This window comes from Nothoprocta perdicaria, unplaced genomic scaffold, assembly GCF_003342845.1.
Source record: "Nothoprocta perdicaria isolate Ctin4 unplaced genomic scaffold, notPer1 scaffold_205, whole genome shotgun sequence".
In the NCBI taxonomy this organism is placed as follows: Eukaryota; Metazoa; Chordata; class Aves; order Tinamiformes; family Tinamidae; genus Nothoprocta; species Nothoprocta perdicaria.
In genome coordinates, this window is record NW_020455261.1 from 1,143,114 (window position 1) to 1,159,978 (window position 16,865).

At 34.9% G+C, this 16,865-nt stretch overlaps 1 protein-coding gene across 3 annotated transcripts in view; it reads left to right on the plus strand.

Moving 5' to 3' along the window:
- TUT7 (terminal uridylyl transferase 7) overlaps positions 1-16,495 on the plus strand; it is a 30,671-nt gene extending 14,176 nt beyond the window's left edge. For all 3 annotated transcript variants that reach the window (XM_026038241.1, XM_026038242.1, XM_026038243.1), the window contains exons 12-29: positions 614-794; positions 1,175-2,307; positions 2,434-2,584; positions 3,237-3,323; positions 4,512-4,612; positions 5,181-5,238; positions 5,902-6,005; positions 7,088-7,177; positions 7,264-7,377; positions 7,479-7,556; positions 8,267-8,444; positions 9,134-9,181; positions 9,271-9,362; positions 9,909-10,024; positions 12,114-12,439; positions 14,569-14,645; positions 14,806-14,869; positions 15,730-16,495. In XM_026038241.1, the coding sequence (XP_025894026.1) occupies positions 614-794; positions 1,175-2,307; positions 2,434-2,584; positions 3,237-3,323; positions 4,512-4,612; positions 5,181-5,238; positions 5,902-6,005; positions 7,088-7,177; positions 7,264-7,377; positions 7,479-7,556; positions 8,267-8,444; positions 9,134-9,181; positions 9,271-9,362; positions 9,909-10,024; positions 12,114-12,439; positions 14,569-14,645; positions 14,806-14,869; positions 15,730-15,797 (3,066 nt within the window). In that variant the 3' untranslated portion in view covers positions 15,798-16,495. The remainder of the gene's footprint in view (positions 1-613; positions 795-1,174; positions 2,308-2,433; positions 2,585-3,236; positions 3,324-4,511; positions 4,613-5,180; positions 5,239-5,901; positions 6,006-7,087; positions 7,178-7,263; positions 7,378-7,478; positions 7,557-8,266; positions 8,445-9,133; positions 9,182-9,270; positions 9,363-9,908; positions 10,025-12,113; positions 12,440-14,568; positions 14,646-14,805; positions 14,870-15,729) is intronic.
- The last annotated feature ends 370 nt before the right edge of the window (positions 16,496-16,865 follow it).

Consider the following 16,865-nt stretch of genomic DNA (forward strand, 5'->3'; position numbering starts at 1 on the left):
TGTAAGACTATACAAAAAAATTTTTTAAACATACATTGTATCTTTTAATATTATTGCATATTGCCTACTGGGATGTACTCTAAGCAGATGAGACACAAAATATTGAATGGAAGTTGAACATTTGCAGACTTGGTGAAATAAGTATCTAAAAACTTCAAGTAATAAAATTTGTTTCGTGCATTTCTTGAATGGTTTTTTTTGAATCTTCAAGACTGCAGAAGAACAGTAGATTTTGTGCATATGTTCTATCTCAAATTTAAATTCAATGTGTGTGTGTGCATGGTGTTTTTTCTCTTTGTAATGGAATGTTGTGGAAAACACAGAGTTATTAATCAGTGATGTAATTCTTCAATCACTACTATAATTTTCAATTTTGAAGTTTTATAATCCTAGTTCATATTGTGTTTTTAAATTTTGCTTTTATTGCAATATTAATTTTTCATGTTAATACATCAGCATGGAATATGGAGGCAACTATAGACTTTGTTATATTACATTACAGACCGAGTATAAATACTATTAGCAAGTAGATGTTCTAGTTTGACATTTTTAAACAACTAAATCCATATGCATGTATTAAATGTTATTTAAGCTTTTCCTCTGTAATTGACAGGTTCCCTTAGTATTTGATGAAGGACACCAGTGTTCAGCACCAGTTGGTCAGCTGTGGGTAGAGCTGCTTCGTTTCTATGCCTTGGAGTTTAATTTGGCTGATTTGGTTATTAGCATACGACTTAAAGAAACCGTATCTCGTGAATTAAAGGACTGGCCGAAAAAGCGCATTGCTGTGGAAGGTAGATGATGTTTACCATCAAACTTTAGAGAGCTGTTACCTTTAGTTTCCTAAGGTACTGCCTTGGCTCTTGCCATTGGCTATAACAAGTTAGATTTTCTTGTCTTAGTTTGCGTATCATAACAATGTAAGAATATGGTTTGAAACAAATCAATTTAACTAATGTTTCTTTTGGGTATTTTTATCAATGTTGCCAAATATAATTAAGTAAATAATAATAAAAAGAAAACATACTTCTTCAGCACACTTCCTAGATTTCATGTCCTCGATGTAATGTCTTAACATAATTGATATTAATAAATTTAAATTTTGAGAAGACGTAAAAGTATTTTTAAAAAGAAAAAATAACTCCTCCATTTCTGGCTCACTTCTTTCTCTCAGACCCATATTCAGTTAAAAGGAATGTAGCAAGAACTCTGAACAGCCAGCTAGTGTATGAGTATACTCTTCACTGCCTGAGAGCAACATACAAGTATTTTGCCTTGCCTCACAAAAAAAACACCAAGTTCAACAAAAAAATTCCTCCAAATGTCACCAAGGAGAATTCTCATACACAGGACCCTGGAGGAGATGCTATAAAGCATGCAAATTCTGAATTGCAGAACTTGAATGGCAAAACAAACCCAGCAATAGTAGAAGACTGCAGAGTCGACAATACAGGTATCCCTCAAACACACAGAATTGATCCTTCAAAACTATGTGATGGCTCAGAAAGCTTAACTGAAGAAGAACTGGCTGATGATACAAGTCATTTGGAAATTGCTCATGAAGATTCAGACTGTGTAATTGAAGAAATTATTTCTGGAGAAAATGAAGATTTTAAACCAAGTTGTGAAGAGACAGAGAGTGGGAATGAAGAAGAAGAATATGAGGAAGAACATGAACAAGAAAGAAGGTGGAATAACAACTTGATGACTACCTATCATGTAATAGACGATGATAGTGAAAGTGGAGAGCTCCCTGTTACAGTGAATGATCACGATATAGAAACATGCAGTACTTCAGACTTGGAAGGTTTTCAGAACGCTATTTTTACAGAGAGTGATGAGTTTGGCTTAGAGTGCAGTGGGATAACGGATGGCAAGATTGATGTTGATGAGGAGAGTACTGAAGGTACTGATGAACTGGATGAATCCCCAAACAAATTTGTCCCTTCAACACAGAATCAAATACCTGAAGTGATGAACTCGGATGATGAAGATGAAGAGGAAGAAGAACAAAGTCTTCCAAACCAGGCAAAGTGTGATGATACTAGAAGAGCTGAAGGTGAACTAGATAACATATACACCGGGGATGAGGACGCAATGTCTGAGGAGGAGGAGGAGGATTTGTCTCTCCCTATTAAGTATAAAGAAAAGCATCTAAAAGAAAATATGGATGGACCAGTGAGGATTGATTTGAGTCAAGAGGATCTTGCAGAGAGAAGTGCTTTTGAAGAGAACATGGCTATAGAACAGTGTTCAGACTCTGAACTTTTTTATGAATTCAGTAAACCAGCTTTTACAAAGGGCAAGGTAAGCAGTCTTTATCAGAACATTAACATATTGCTTATGTTTTATTAGCAGTTGTCTGAAAGCATTATTCAACATCATTTATAAGCCTATATTTCTTAAAATCATTATTGCTTTCTGTTCATACAGTCTCCTACAATAGTATGTAGCTTGTGCAAACGGGAAGGTCACTTAAAGAGAGATTGTCCAGAAGACTTCAAAAAGATTGAGCTAGACCCACTGCCAACGCTGACACCGAAATTTTCATTTATTTTAGATCAAGTTTGTATCCAGTGTTACCGTAAGTGTTTTTTTGTTTTGTTTTGTTTTTCCTTTCGGATATTGTGGGATAGAAAAGTATTGCAAAAAATAATGAAATAACACTGACTGATGGTATTGTAAAGAAAACTGATTTACCTGCCATGCAGCATCCAACTCCATTAGATTTGTAAGGGCTGCTAGAGAAGGGCTGCTTCTATCTAGAGAAGTAAATGATGTTTAGGTTTATCTTCTGTATACTGAAATACAGATCTGTGAATTTAATTTTGGGTAGTTTTTTGTCTAATGTTCTTACATTTGGCCCTACCTTGAATTTCAACACTGATTGAACCTCTAGTTGTGGTTTCTAGTAAATGAAGACATTGAAGTTCTAAAAATATCAGAGGAAGAACACTGTTCTGTAACACTTCTTCAATGTTATTCTTTTCAGTGACCCAACTTTCCTCTTTTCTCTTGCCACTATTGACCATTATTTGTCTAATTAATATTTTTCTTTGAACAGGTGTTTCTCTTCATCCTTGCTTTTTCTTTCACATGTGAATTTTACAATGTTCTTTTGCTTTTTTCCTTGCTCCCTGCCCTTTGCCGTACCACTTCTTCATTTCAGTCTTTGCTGTTGATTGTTTTTAGAAATCACCATGCTTAATTTTTCTTTTTTTTTCTTTTTCTTTAAGAGGATTTTGCTCCAAATATTATAGAGGATCAGGCTCGGGAACATATAAGACAAAATTTAGAAAACTTCATTAGACAGGACTTCCCAGGTAATTGCATAGTTCTGGATTTATACTTATGCTTCAGCGTCTTCCCAGTATATAGATATCTTAGTATATGATGATTTAAACTACATTGTTGCTCACATTTAGTATATAACATTAAGTTAGTTTTTGTAAGCTTTCAACAGCCATATCACAGAATCACGTAGAATCACCGAATGGAGTATAACTTAATGGCCCATCCATTTATACCATTTGCGGAGTTTGAGCCAAGGAATCTCCTTCTTTAAAATATGAAGTATCCAAAATCATGTCAGGTTTTTGTTTAAAAAAAGAAATCAGTTTTCATTTTTAGCTTCTTTGTCTTAAAAATACAAGACATAGGTAGGAAGGAAAAAAGTCAAGAAAACAATAATAAAAGCAGTAGTGGAACAGTTCTGTAGCTGTCATTTTCATGTCATTCAGATTAGTTAAATTGAGATTTTAATCTCAGTTCATCTCATTATTCATCAGGCTTCCTATTTTTGTATCTGTTCTTATAAACATTAAGTTTTCTGTAGCCCTTAACCCCTTTAAGGATCTGATTCCAAGATTAAGAAGCAGTGTTTTGATGCATATGCCCTTCATATATTACCCTTATTTTCAGCATTATTTTTCCCTTTGCTCTTCTGTTTACTGTGAGAGAGAATTGGCAGTGCATAGATGTACTAGAAAAAAGCGAATCAGTCCAAAGCCAGGAGAGTTTATACTCATTCCACAACTTATTCTGTTTGAGGGTATTTTAAGCTATAGATACATATCTGTTCTGTCTTTGAAGCCTAGTTCTTTGACACTGTTTATTTTATCTCTGGAATTCTTATGTATAGCCTCTGGACTTCAGTCCTTTTAAAATTTGCAAAAGAGTTTTTGGATGGAGCCTGGTATGTGGACAGATCTGTTCCTTATCCTGAAGATATCTGTAGAGAGCAATCTTCTATATTTTATCCAGATTTTAGCTAGTATGATGATGGTTTAATTATTTGGCCACCCAGTTTGTTTCTAGATCTGTAAAAGACTCATTTGAATAGTAAAGTACCAATTCTTTTCTAATGAAAAAGATTTATGGAGTACTTATAGCCTTATTTGCTCATCAAAACAGTAATTTGTTCATGCCTGTGTTAAATGGCATATAGTGGTTAGAAGCTGTATAAAATTTGAGATTCTGCACTGATACATTATCTGCTGCATATTTTACAGGAACTAAGCTGAATTTGTTTGGCTCATCCAAAAATGGTTTCGGCTTCAAACAAAGTGACCTTGATATCTGCATGACTATTGATGGACTGGAAACTGCTGAGGTAGAAGACTTTTTATTAATAGATGTAAAACTTTTACAGCTACATAAATTGTTCATATACTGAAACCATTTTACTTTTTGTAACAGTGTTTCTGATTAGAGGAAAATGTGAATAATTGCCTCAAAAACAGATAATGTGGGTAATATTTTGGGAGTATTTTACTCCTGTCATGGATAGGCCTTTAAAATTTTTATTCCTATTACTCAGTTTTCTTCCATATTCTGCACTAACCTTTTTTTATTATTAACACTGCAAATAAATACTATCAGTGTTACAGTTCTATTTCTAGCTCTTTATGTTATACAAGATTGTGGGGAAGGACTGGGTCTAATATAAATTCACTACTGAAAGAAAAAAAAGTCTTCTAAGACCTGGTTTAGTACTGGTTTTGAAAGAAATGCCATTTTTAAAATTTTTCTGATATTTACATCATTCTGTGCAATTTGAAACCCTGATTTATATAGCTATAAGTTTAATGATGTATAATAAAAGATTTGTCTGAAATACTTTTCTAGATCTGTTTTGGCAGATGCAATCTTAGTGATTTCTTTTTTCCTTAATGTCTTAGAGCCTTGATTGCATCCGAATCATTGAAGACTTAGCAAAAATTCTCAAGAAACATTCAGGTACTTTCTTGAAAGTGAAAATAAGTGGCTTTACTTATGTCACTTTAACTGATGCAGTGAGAAACTTCTGTGTCATTGTACGATACAATCGTTTAGATTAAATTCTATTTTAGGGTTTGATATTAGTAAGAATGAGGGTATATGATATGCTGGGAACATACAAGATTTTTTTCTTGTATGCGGAGGTGTCTGCGGTAATAATGTTGTAGGACCAGATCTAAATTGGATAGAGTCATAACCTCTGTGCATGAGAAGAAGCCTTAAGATAATGTTTGGGGCTTCAGGTTAGTAGCTGCATTGCATTTTTAATGGTAATGTCAAGCTCACAAAAGCTTGCCCTAAGTGATCTGTTTTATTTAGAAGAAAATATGATTTTACACGTTTTTATCACATATAAAGTTTTGCATTGAAGTGACAATCATTTTGCTGTAAAATTTAGACAAATCTTCAGGCCGTTTGTATGTATGTGTGTATACGTATTTATAATTGCATGTAGATTCATGATGTTTGGCAAATGCCTAAAATACCTAAAATAGGTATAAAAAAATCATTTTGGTATCAGCTAAGATTTAATTTTGTAACACTCCTGCTGCATTTTTCATTTGTGTGTAGGACACTGTTATGACTATATGTCATCCTTCAATTGCTAAACCTCCATTCTAGGTCTAAGAAATGTCTTGCCTATAACAACTGCTAAAGTCCCCATAGTCAAATTCTTCCATGTCAGAAGTGGTCTTGAAGTAGACATCAGTTTATATAACACACTGGTAAGGTTATTTCCTTTTCTGTTAATGGGCTAAAAGAAGTGGGATGTACAGGTGGAGTTGAAACGTTGGGTTTGCTGAGGTTCAGTAATAACTTTTCAATTAACTATTTCAATTTTTGATTGAGATTTTTGAATACCAATTTTTTTATTTCATTACAAGTGGAGTCAGGTTAGAGTTGGCATTTTTCTGAGATGTATTCCTTCTTCAGTTACAGTAATCACTAAGCTTTGAGATGTTTGAGTATTTCTGTAACTCAGAAAGAAATAACTTTAACTTCACTCTTTTCCCTCTTGCCCCCCAGTCATGGCAGTTTCTTAGAATTTGAGGCCTGGGATAGTGAGTTTTGACATCAACTTGCCTGAACTGTTACAGAATACAAAAGAGCACAAGTCCTCGGCCAAATATTTTAAAAACAAGTTTTGTTTTTCTTTTCAATGTCTATGAACTTCAAAAGCCAGTTCTTTGAAACATCAAAGGAAATTAAGTTTTAGAGAGTAGCATTCTGTAACTCTCTGAAGTTTCTGTATCCATCCAAGGGGAATCTTGAGCCACTTACTTCAGCCGCCCAGTAAGTCTGAAAGTCTCTTCTTGAAGCTTTGCATCCATATGGGTAGGCTGATAGCTCTCACAACTCTGGGCTGAAAATCTTTTAGTTCAAGAACTTACCTTCTACCAGTTATTTTGAAAACACAGTAATAGATTAATACTTCCCTTTCTGAGTAATATTCTGTGAATGCTTCTTTGCACCACCTGGGAGCAGATTAAAGATGTTTATTTGCTCTTTAGCAGGTGATAACTACATAGTTGAATGCTTCCTTCCTTAGTTATTAGTTCCACTACTCAGGGTTTCACATTTGCTTTTGTTGAGCACACAACTCTAGTGCTTTTGTCCATGACTTTTAAATAAATTGCAATGTTCTTTAAGAAACTCTGCATGTATATGTGTGAACTCACAGCGGCAGTCCTGTGTTGTTCCTTGACTTTGCTTACCTTGACCAAAGTTATTTTTTCTGTTTTCAGAGGCCTTTTACCTCTTTTCTGCAGGCTACTCTTTTTTGTATATGACTTTCTTATTTCTATAGGCCTTGCATAATACAAGACTTCTGTCATCATATGCAGCCATCGATCCTAGAGTAAAATACCTGTGCTACACAATGAAAGTCTTTACAAAGGTAAGTATATGCTTGAGACAGCACTTACATTTAGAAATGGTAACTGATGGTAACTATGAAAATCATAATTAATATTTTTTTTCTAGATGTGTGATATTGGAGATGCATCTCGAGGTAGCCTTTCTTCTTATGCATATACTCTCATGGTGCTTTATTTTCTTCAGCAAAGAAATCCACCTGTTATCCCTGTTCTTCAAGAGGTACAGTATTTCAAGGAATAAATGAGTATCAGTGCACAGAATGGACCAGAAAAATGCTGAATCTGAATGGCTTTTCTAATGAGTTAATATTGTATTTTTAGATCTACAAAGAACCAAAGAAGCCTGAAATTTTAGTTGATGGCTGGAATGTTTATTTCTTTGATAAGTTAGAAGAGTTGGTGAGTATATCAGAAAGTGAATTTGAAATGATGTTACCCATAGCTTAGCAAATCAAGAAGAATTCATTTGAAGGAACGTAGTCTTCAAACATAATGTTAATATAGAAAGCAGTTTCCAAAAAATAATCTTTGATCCTAAGTTCTCTTTGGGTGGCATAAATACACATAAATAGTAAACCAAGAAATAGAAATTACTCAGAGGTATTGCTTTGGACATCCCAACTGCAAATTGTGAATTTTTCAGAACAAAATTGTTTGTATTTAATTAAGTTTAACAAATCTGAATAGGCAGATTTGATAGAAATAATTTTTAACATATGATGATGATTAATTTCTGTGTGTATCACATTAGTGAATGGGGATAACTCATACAAATATAGGTTATATATCTATTCGCTGCTTAATCCACTTCAATAATTTTGTATTATATGATCAAATACACTGCAAGTGAATTAATAAACTTCAATAACAGGCAAAACTGATTGTTAGAAGTATAATAATTATTCATATTGCTAATCTCAGTGCTTAAAAATACAATTTTAAGTATCAGTAAACCAAGTTAGTCTTTATTATGAAGATAATGGAAGTATTCCAGAATGACTCGATTATGCTTCTTATAAAATAAAATTTATATTAAGGACCGTTATTTTAATTATTTAAAATTCAAATAATGTACATTTTAGAAAAACAAATACTTCTGTTATTTTTAGTCTGTTATTTGGCCAGAATATGGCAAGAACACTGAATCCATTGGGCAGCTGTGGCTTGGACTTCTCCGTTTCTACACCGAGGATTTTGATTTTAAAGAGCATGTCATATGCATTAGGAGGAAAAGTCTGCTCACAACTTTCAAAAAGCAGTGGACTTCCAAATACATTGTAATTGAAGGTAAAAACACATAAAATACATGAATATCAGGAATTCCTTTAAGGCTCATATGAAAAAATCAGTTTTGCCGTATGACTTGCTTTGTTTTTCTGTTGCTACATTATAAAATGCCATTTGTGTATAATCTGAAATCTCAGCAAAGCTCTCGTTAATTTTCAGTATTGCTGACTGGAAACTCTTCATTTGTTTTCCTGCTGAAAAGAAGCTGTAAAGTAAATTTCAGCTTTGCATAATGTTAGCTGACTTAAAAATGAATTTACCCATATGCTTCAGAGAAAAAGTTAGCTGTAATGAACCAACTTATATTTAGATGATTACATAATATGACTGATCATACCATATGCAGTATTATCCTGTTAAGTAATACGGTCTCAAGAAAATACACAGACACATTTTGGAAAAGCTCCTTAAGCTGCAATTTGCAGGCCCAGCTGATTGTCACAGGAAGGATTTCTGCTCTTGTAGCAGCAAAGCCTACTCTTCATAGCACTTCACTTGGTTCAGAGCTGAGCTGCTATGATTCTTCATAAATTAGTAAATTAGGAGTAAATTTACATTCAGCAAATTTGCAAAGAATTTAATTTGTATATTAATTCTACATTGGGAATTCTGTCTTGGGTTGTTTGTATATGTATATAGTCCTGATTTTGCTCTGTATTGAGTAATGCCTGTAATTTTTCTTTATACAGATCCCTTTGATCTGAACCATAATCTTGGAGCTGGATTATCCAGAAAAAGTAAGTTTTCTTTTCACAGATTTGAGTATAAGTGATTAACTTAGATCTCGTTTTGATTTGTTTAATTTTCCTCTTTTCTTTCCCTTCAGTGACAAACTTTATAATGAAGGCTTTTATCAATGGGAGGAGGGTATTTGGTACCCCTATAAAAATATTTCCTAAAGAATATCCATCAAAAATGGTAAGTTTTGTTAAAGGAAATGGCACTTCTAAAAGGGCAGTTGTATGTGTTAGTGTGCTCACATAGGCTATAAAAGGCATCGCATTTGGGAGTATGGTTGCGCTCTCTTTATGTTCCTCTCATTTAGATTTAAGTGGGACTGTAACAAATTTTATTGTGCAATTTATTACTGAGTATTGCTTTCATGTTGTTTGTACTTGGAAATTATAAATGGAGAATTCCTCTCAAACAAATATGAGGAGCATACAGCATGCTAGTCAAATCAGGACTCCATGGTACTGGTTTATCAGAAATAGTAATTTCTGTCAAAACAGTGTATGGGGTTTTTTAAACTGCTGTTGCAGAGCAGCTTGCAGGCCTGGTGGGTCAGCAGGCTGCCTTTGAAGAAGAGGCAGTAGAAGCCAGTTATCTCACGTGGTCATTCATGATTTCAGCTACCCACAGGAAGGTTTATTCTTTCCTGTAACTCAGTATGGCTTAACTCTAATTTATGTCTTACATTCCCAAATGGTATTAGTTCTTTTATGTGAATGATTTCTTTTTTAGGAGTATTTCTTTGATCCAGAGGTACTGACAGAAGGAGAATTAGCACCAAATGATAGATGCTGCAGAATTTGTGGTAAAATTGGACATTTCATGAAAGATTGTCCCTTGAGAAGAAAGTAAGTATCTGGGATCTGTATGGAGCATTTCCTTACGTTTGCTTGGAAGAAATGTTAGAATAGAAATGTTAAAGAAAAAAAGGGTATATATTGCAGGTAATTTTTTTATTATTAATATGAGTATATGTGAATACCAACCTTGGCAATAGGGGCAGAAGGGTCTGTTTTTAAACTTTGAGTCAGTGTTAAATCACCACTTAACTTTCTACCAACATCTCCTTGAGTGTTTAAAGCTGAATAACTGTGTGCTGTGAAGAGTACTCATGAGAGCTTTTTACATACTTTCATTTAATAGCTTCTATATCTAGAAATGTAGTGCTCCCAATATGAGATATTTTTTGTCATATTCACAGAATAATGTCATTCATGTCCAAAAGCAAAATAATGGCATGACCAGCACGACTTTTTTCTTTTAAGCACACATGCAGATTGGAACAGAGTCCCGCCTGTATCCAAAAGCACAGTTTTCACATCCTTGTCTGTGAAATACTCAAAATTTAGTAAATATCTTCCTGCAGCTAATGAATGCTAATGAATGAAGAGAGGCTGAGTGAGCTGGGCCTGTTTTCTCTGGAGAAGAGACGGCTCAGAGGGGATATGATTAATATGTATAAGTTCAGGAAGGGAGAATGCAGGGAGGAAGGGGACAGGCTGTTCTCACTGGTGGCCAGCGATAGGACGAGGGGTAATGGCCACAAGCTGGAGCACAGGAAGTTCCATCTCCAGGTGAGGAGCAACTTCTTTACTGTTAGGGTGACAGAGCAGTGGAACAGGCTGCCCAGGGAGGTTGTGGAGTCTCCTACTCTGGAGGTCTTCAAAACCCGCCTGGATGCCACCCTGTGCCACATGCTGTAGGTGTGCCTGCTTGAGCAGGAAGGTTGGACTAGATGATCTGTAGAGGTCCCTTCCAACCTGAAATATTCTGTGATTCTGTGATTTTCCTGCTCTTTATTTGGTAGCAGTCTACACTAGTTTCATCAGGCATTCCGTAGTACTGTGGGATTTAGTTACCAGTAATTTCATATCGGTGAGTTTGTAAGCTATGATTGTGTCCCCCACTTCTGCCGCCTTCTGTAAGGTGAAGAAACTGTGGGTATCTGTAAGAATCCAAGGTAGCTGTTCCCTTGATTATTTTAGCTACTTTTCTCTGTACCTTCTCTAATTCTACTACTTTCCTAAGCTATAGAGACCAGACCAACATATAATGTTCTTATGGAGGCATACCGTGCATTTTATATAGCAACAAAATGCTTTGTCTTGTTCTCAGTATTTTATGTGATGATACCAAAATTCGGTCAGTCCTTTTGGCTGCTGCTGTTTGCCAGTCTGTTAGTTTTGGGGATTTCTCTAAAATTCTTTCAAGATCTCTTTCCTTAGTTGTAGCTGCCAGTACCCAATTCAACATTAAGCAAACATGATTTAAGTTATTTTTTCTTGGATGTATTACCCTACATTTATCTACCCTGAGGTCATCTGTTACCTTTCTGCTCATTCATTCCATTTTTTGAGGTTATTTTCAAGTTGCTACCCATTAACACTGTATGTGACTGACTGAAAGACCTTAGACTTTCAGTGACTTCTCCTCCAGATAATGTATTAAGAGGTGAAATAAAACGTGTCCAATGTTAGATCATTGAATCACACAGAATGTTGTAAGCTTCTCCTATGGGAAAGCTTTTGAGAAATACTGTGAATATACACATTTTCAGACTAGAGAAGGGAGGCAAGATTTCTCAGGGAAATGTATGGAAAATGAAAAAATCCTATAATTCGCTGATTATAGATTTTTTGCTTGTTGTTTCTTACGCCTATTTCTTTCAAATCTAGCATCTAGGTCTTGGTTTATATTTGAGTGTAGCTATTAGACTTTAGTGCTATATTGTAATCTAATTGTAAATTGTAGATTATTAAGGATCCGTTACATTCACTGTCCTGCCAAGCAGTGCAATAGTAAAGGGATGAATGTATCAATTCAGTTTATTTAACCTACTGAAGAAATGCATGGGGATTATGTCATCTGTATGCAACATTTTCTTCCTCTGCTTATGGATGTGAGACCTGTGAACCCTGCAGCCTTTTTCTTCTGCAGACTGAGGCGACGGCAGGATTTTGAAGATACCATAAACCAAAGGTACGCAGAAAACAAAGAGAAAAGAAGCAAAGAGGACAAAGAAATTCAGAATAAAGCAATAGAAAGAGAGAGCTCAGTTAAGGAGGGAAAATCAGAGCTATGTACACCTCCAAAGAGCAAACTAACAAGGGCATCACTGGAAGTTGGAAGAGACAAAGCTCTCAGGCAATCAGCAGAAAAACGGAAGCGCCTGGAAGACAGAGACTTGAGAGAAAAACGTTGTTTTATCTGTGGAAGAGAAGGCCACATTAAAAAAGAATGTCCACAATATAAAGGAGCTACAGGTATGAAACCATTATAGCTGAGTAATTTAAACTTTTTTTTTGTTCATTTAACAGGGCTGACTAAGGGATATGGTTTCTGCATTCATGTCATGCCATCAAAGTTACTTTATTTTACAATGTAGTCATATTTGGTCAGTTTTCCCTTCATCCTTTGCTATTTTTCAGAACATGTTCTAGCCTGAGAGTTATGTTATAGTTTCTTTTAGTAGGTAAGATACTTGTATAGAAATTATATTAGTTTCTAGTACGTTGAAACTTCTTCTACTGCCTTCAACGTAGTTTACTAGTATTTCATACTACAGGTTTCATTTCATTATACCACAAGAGCAATAGAAGCTAGTCTGTAGTTTTTCCCATCACCTGAAACAGACTTCTCCCATGCTCATCACTATGACTGTATCTAATTGCTCTCACAGAATACTGTGAATGAAATAGAGTAAAAAACATTACTCACTCTTAACTTAGCTGTCAGAGGGGTAGTCTTCACAGCAATCTGTCCTATTTTTTCTCTGATCCAAATACCAAACTTTGCTTAAAAGATAAATCCAAAAATTACAAAAAATGTTCTCAAGCACAGATCCTGACCAAAGGACTTGTAAGCAATAGTGGACTATTAAGTCGTCTCTCAGATCATAGAATCATAGAATGCCGAAGGTTGGAAGGGACCTCAGAGGTCATCGAGTCCAACCCCCTGCTCACGCAGGGTCACCCAGAGCACGTGGCACAGGGCTGCATCCAAGCGGGTTTTAAAGATCTCCAGAGAAGGAGACTCCACAACCTCTCTGGGCAGCCTGTTCCAGTGCTTTGTCACCCTCACAGTGAAGAAATGCTTCCTTAAGTTCCTGTGGAAGATCAGGAAGATCTATTATCATCTACCTTGCAAATAAAGATTATTGTAAGAGCAAAAATGAGAAAAATGAGACAGTAAGATAATGCCTTTAGTTAGCTTCCAAATGAATGCAATATTACACTTTTTCTTTAGGTATACCTAAAGACACTTAATCTCATGATTAAAAAAAATCCAGTGTGCAGATTGCTGTTACTTTAAGAGATGAAATAATAATAAGGGTCTTTTGCATAAATGCAGTTTTAGGCCAGCTCTTTCCTACCAGCAAAAATGTTTGGTCCTGCTTAGATAAACACACCCTGCTTATTTATCAGATGTATGCAGTGTAAGAGACCATAAGAGTATGCTAAAACTAGATATGGAAGGAAAATGGTACCAATATATTAAGAACGTTCTAAGATACTGAAAAGTATTTTACCAAATATTTGTAAAGTATTGGGTGAACAATTTAAAAAAAAAAAAAAAAAAAGCAAGCCACATTGTTTTTGTTTGTTTTTGAAAATTTAAGTCAAAACTAAATTTAACCTTAGAGTTTCTGTATTTTTAACCCAATCTCCATATATCTTATTACTATTCCATTGGTTATAACGTCAGTTCACTAAGATGAAAAAGATTGTTATCTGACTGTTCAGGACTGACATTGTATTGTACTGACATTGCTGTATTTCGGTGTATGTATGTAAACATCATTCAGTGTATTGGAATGGTGTGGATCCATTCCACGCCATTGGTGTGGAGACTGTACATTGTATCCAAAATCACTAATTCTGGAGCAGGAGTTTTGGTCTATTACTTGTATTTGGGAAAGACTGAATTTGATGAAACCAGTTATTACTATGGATTAGGTCTTTTTCTCCTCCCTTTTTCTGTTCTTGTGTGAAGTGTTCTCTCCAGTTGTGTAGAGTACTAAAGTTACCTGATTTTTTTTTGTAAACATACATACTTGTGCTATAAACATTTTGTGGGACTGTGAATCATTCACACTATCCCAGTATCCTCTTTAGTCGTTCTCTGAAGATCCATACTTGCTTTGCTTTAATCTAGAGGAAGATACAGAATGTAAGTTTACAATTAAAAATTTACATGCTTAGTTGTAGATGAGATGGATCTTACCTTATTGTGCCCATTTTCATATTGCCAGACTAATGAGAGTAATGCCCTACTTTCTGTGTGTGATGATGGTAGATTCTAAGTACTCTGGTATTTTTTTTATCTTACAGTATCTGAGAGAGAAACTGAGTTTCAAATTAGTTTATCTTTCTTATATTGCAACCTTTTTCAGGTAGTTCAAAACCCGAAGTGTCGTGTGGACCTCTTTCTTTACCCAGTGCTGCAAAATATGCTGGTAGATTAAATCAGGTAAACACCAAATACTTTCCTAGAGCTCTTTTTTATTTAAATGAACTAAAGACCCTATAAAATAACTAGGAATAGATTTAAATAAGCTTTCAAGGAGATTCATTTGTTTGTGGAATTCCTCAATTCAATTTTTGTTCATCATTCTGTATGTTGTTTGTAGGGAATGCTTATGCATGAAGAAAAAAAGAAACAAAAAGGAAAAGTGTTTTTGAGTCCCCAGTCAGGTTTGTATCTGCTAATTCAGAAGTTCAGTGTAAAAGCATGTCTCTCTAACCTGCTTTCCCTTTCAATCCCCATGTGAGTTCTGCCCCAAATGCTGAACACAGCACCAGTCCAAATAGTTTGCTGCGTAATTCTGAAGCGTAGCCGATTTTCTGTTGGTGTGCAGGATTTCTCTCAGTTTGTTTTGGAAGAGCAACTTGTAGGGCACATCAGTTCTCTCTGCAGTCTGTTCCTCAGTGCACTCTGATGGATGCATTTTGCGGATGGATGCTTTGCTTTTTATATCCATTTCTCTGTTCTACTTCATATTTTGGAGTATGTGGGGTTCTCTGTTTCTCTTCAGGGACCACATGTGACCTGACACTTTCCTGTGAGGCTTCCTTCATCTTGAATTCCACATGATCAGCTAACTTATCCGTGGCTCTGAAAGCACGTATTTTGTCTGAGCTGCCTGCATGCATGACTTGCTGACCAGCAGAGTCACATCATGACGTTACTTATGCACATGCCTCTGTTTACAGTGTCTGGATGAGAGATGTCATGTGCTTTGTGTTAGGTGCATAGTTGCAAATGCAGCTTTCTTGCAGCAGTTTTACACATTTTACTCATTCAGTGGTACAGTGAAGGGTTTTTTTTTTAAAACTGCTTTAATTACCTTGAGTCTTGAATGCAACTCTGATGTCCATTAACATTAGCAATAATATAAAGATGAATTGTCCTTCCTTCCTTCACAGTTTGACAGTCTTTCTTCTAACTCATAATTGAATGTTATTTTGTCTCTTTTAAAAAAACTTTATGTAATGTGTGTAAAGTGTAATGCTTTTTCTTTCTTTTCTTTTTTTTTTTCCCTCTCCAATCTTAGGCAGCCTTTCCAATAAATACATGACTCAGGGAAAAGCCTCACAGAAGAGGACCCAGCAAGAATCATGAGGGATATGAAGCACTGCAATACAGGCCATTCATTCATTCTTAAAACTTTTTTGTTTCACCCTTTGGCTAAAACATCTGGATTCACAGGACAGCAGCATAAATGATCTTCAACTTCAAAAAAAATGGATATTTTATCTAAGATGGCTAGTTCAAAATCTCTGGATTTTAATATTGTCACTTCCATGGAACCCTACTCTTAAATAGATTGCTTGAGTATTTTAATAGAAAGCCATGATGTTTAGTATTTGTTTACTAGGTAAAACATGTAGATAAGGGCAGGTACTTAAAAAATGGACCATTTTCAAGGTTTTATCATTCAACCTGATCCTTTCAAAATGCACTAAAACTGTGTGCAAGCCAAATAAATGATCTATTTTCTTCAAAAATGGATTTTTTTGAAGGAGGAAATAGTATTTATTAATATTGATTGCTTACTGAATCCTTATGTAAAAGTATTTGAAATGTTTGTAAACTTCTACAACTGTGTTTGCAAACCTTTTCTTCTGTAGACAACTGAAAACATGGGCATAAGTAAACTTATTTAAAAAAAATCTATATGCAAGAGTCAAGCAAAGACAGTGCTCTTTTGTTTGTTTGTGTTTGTGGGATTTTGTTTTGGTTTGGTTTTTTTTTTTGTTTTTTAATAATATCCTGTATGTGATTTTATGAGAGTTCATTTGCTGCTGTGTTTGTGTACAGGAGAGGAAAAAGAAAGACTTAAACAGGTCTGCCCTGTTTGCTGCTAAGGATCTTTTTTTCATGCCCTTGAAGATAGACAAAATTGCTTTAAGAATTTAAAAAAAAAATGACAATTTAGAAGAACGAATTTCCATTTTCATAAAATGTGAAGAGGATTCTTCTACCAGCAAATAACTTAATGTTATCCACTTGAACCTTACTTGAAATCCTGCCATAGCTGGTAATGTACCATCTTATCCTGTTCAGGAAGTAATTAATTTACATCGTAAAATGGAAACCACTGTTATTTATGATTTTGAAATAAAAAAATCAAAGTTCAGACAAGTTTCTAAATTTTTCTTATACTTTAATTATTTTGCAATATTCTTG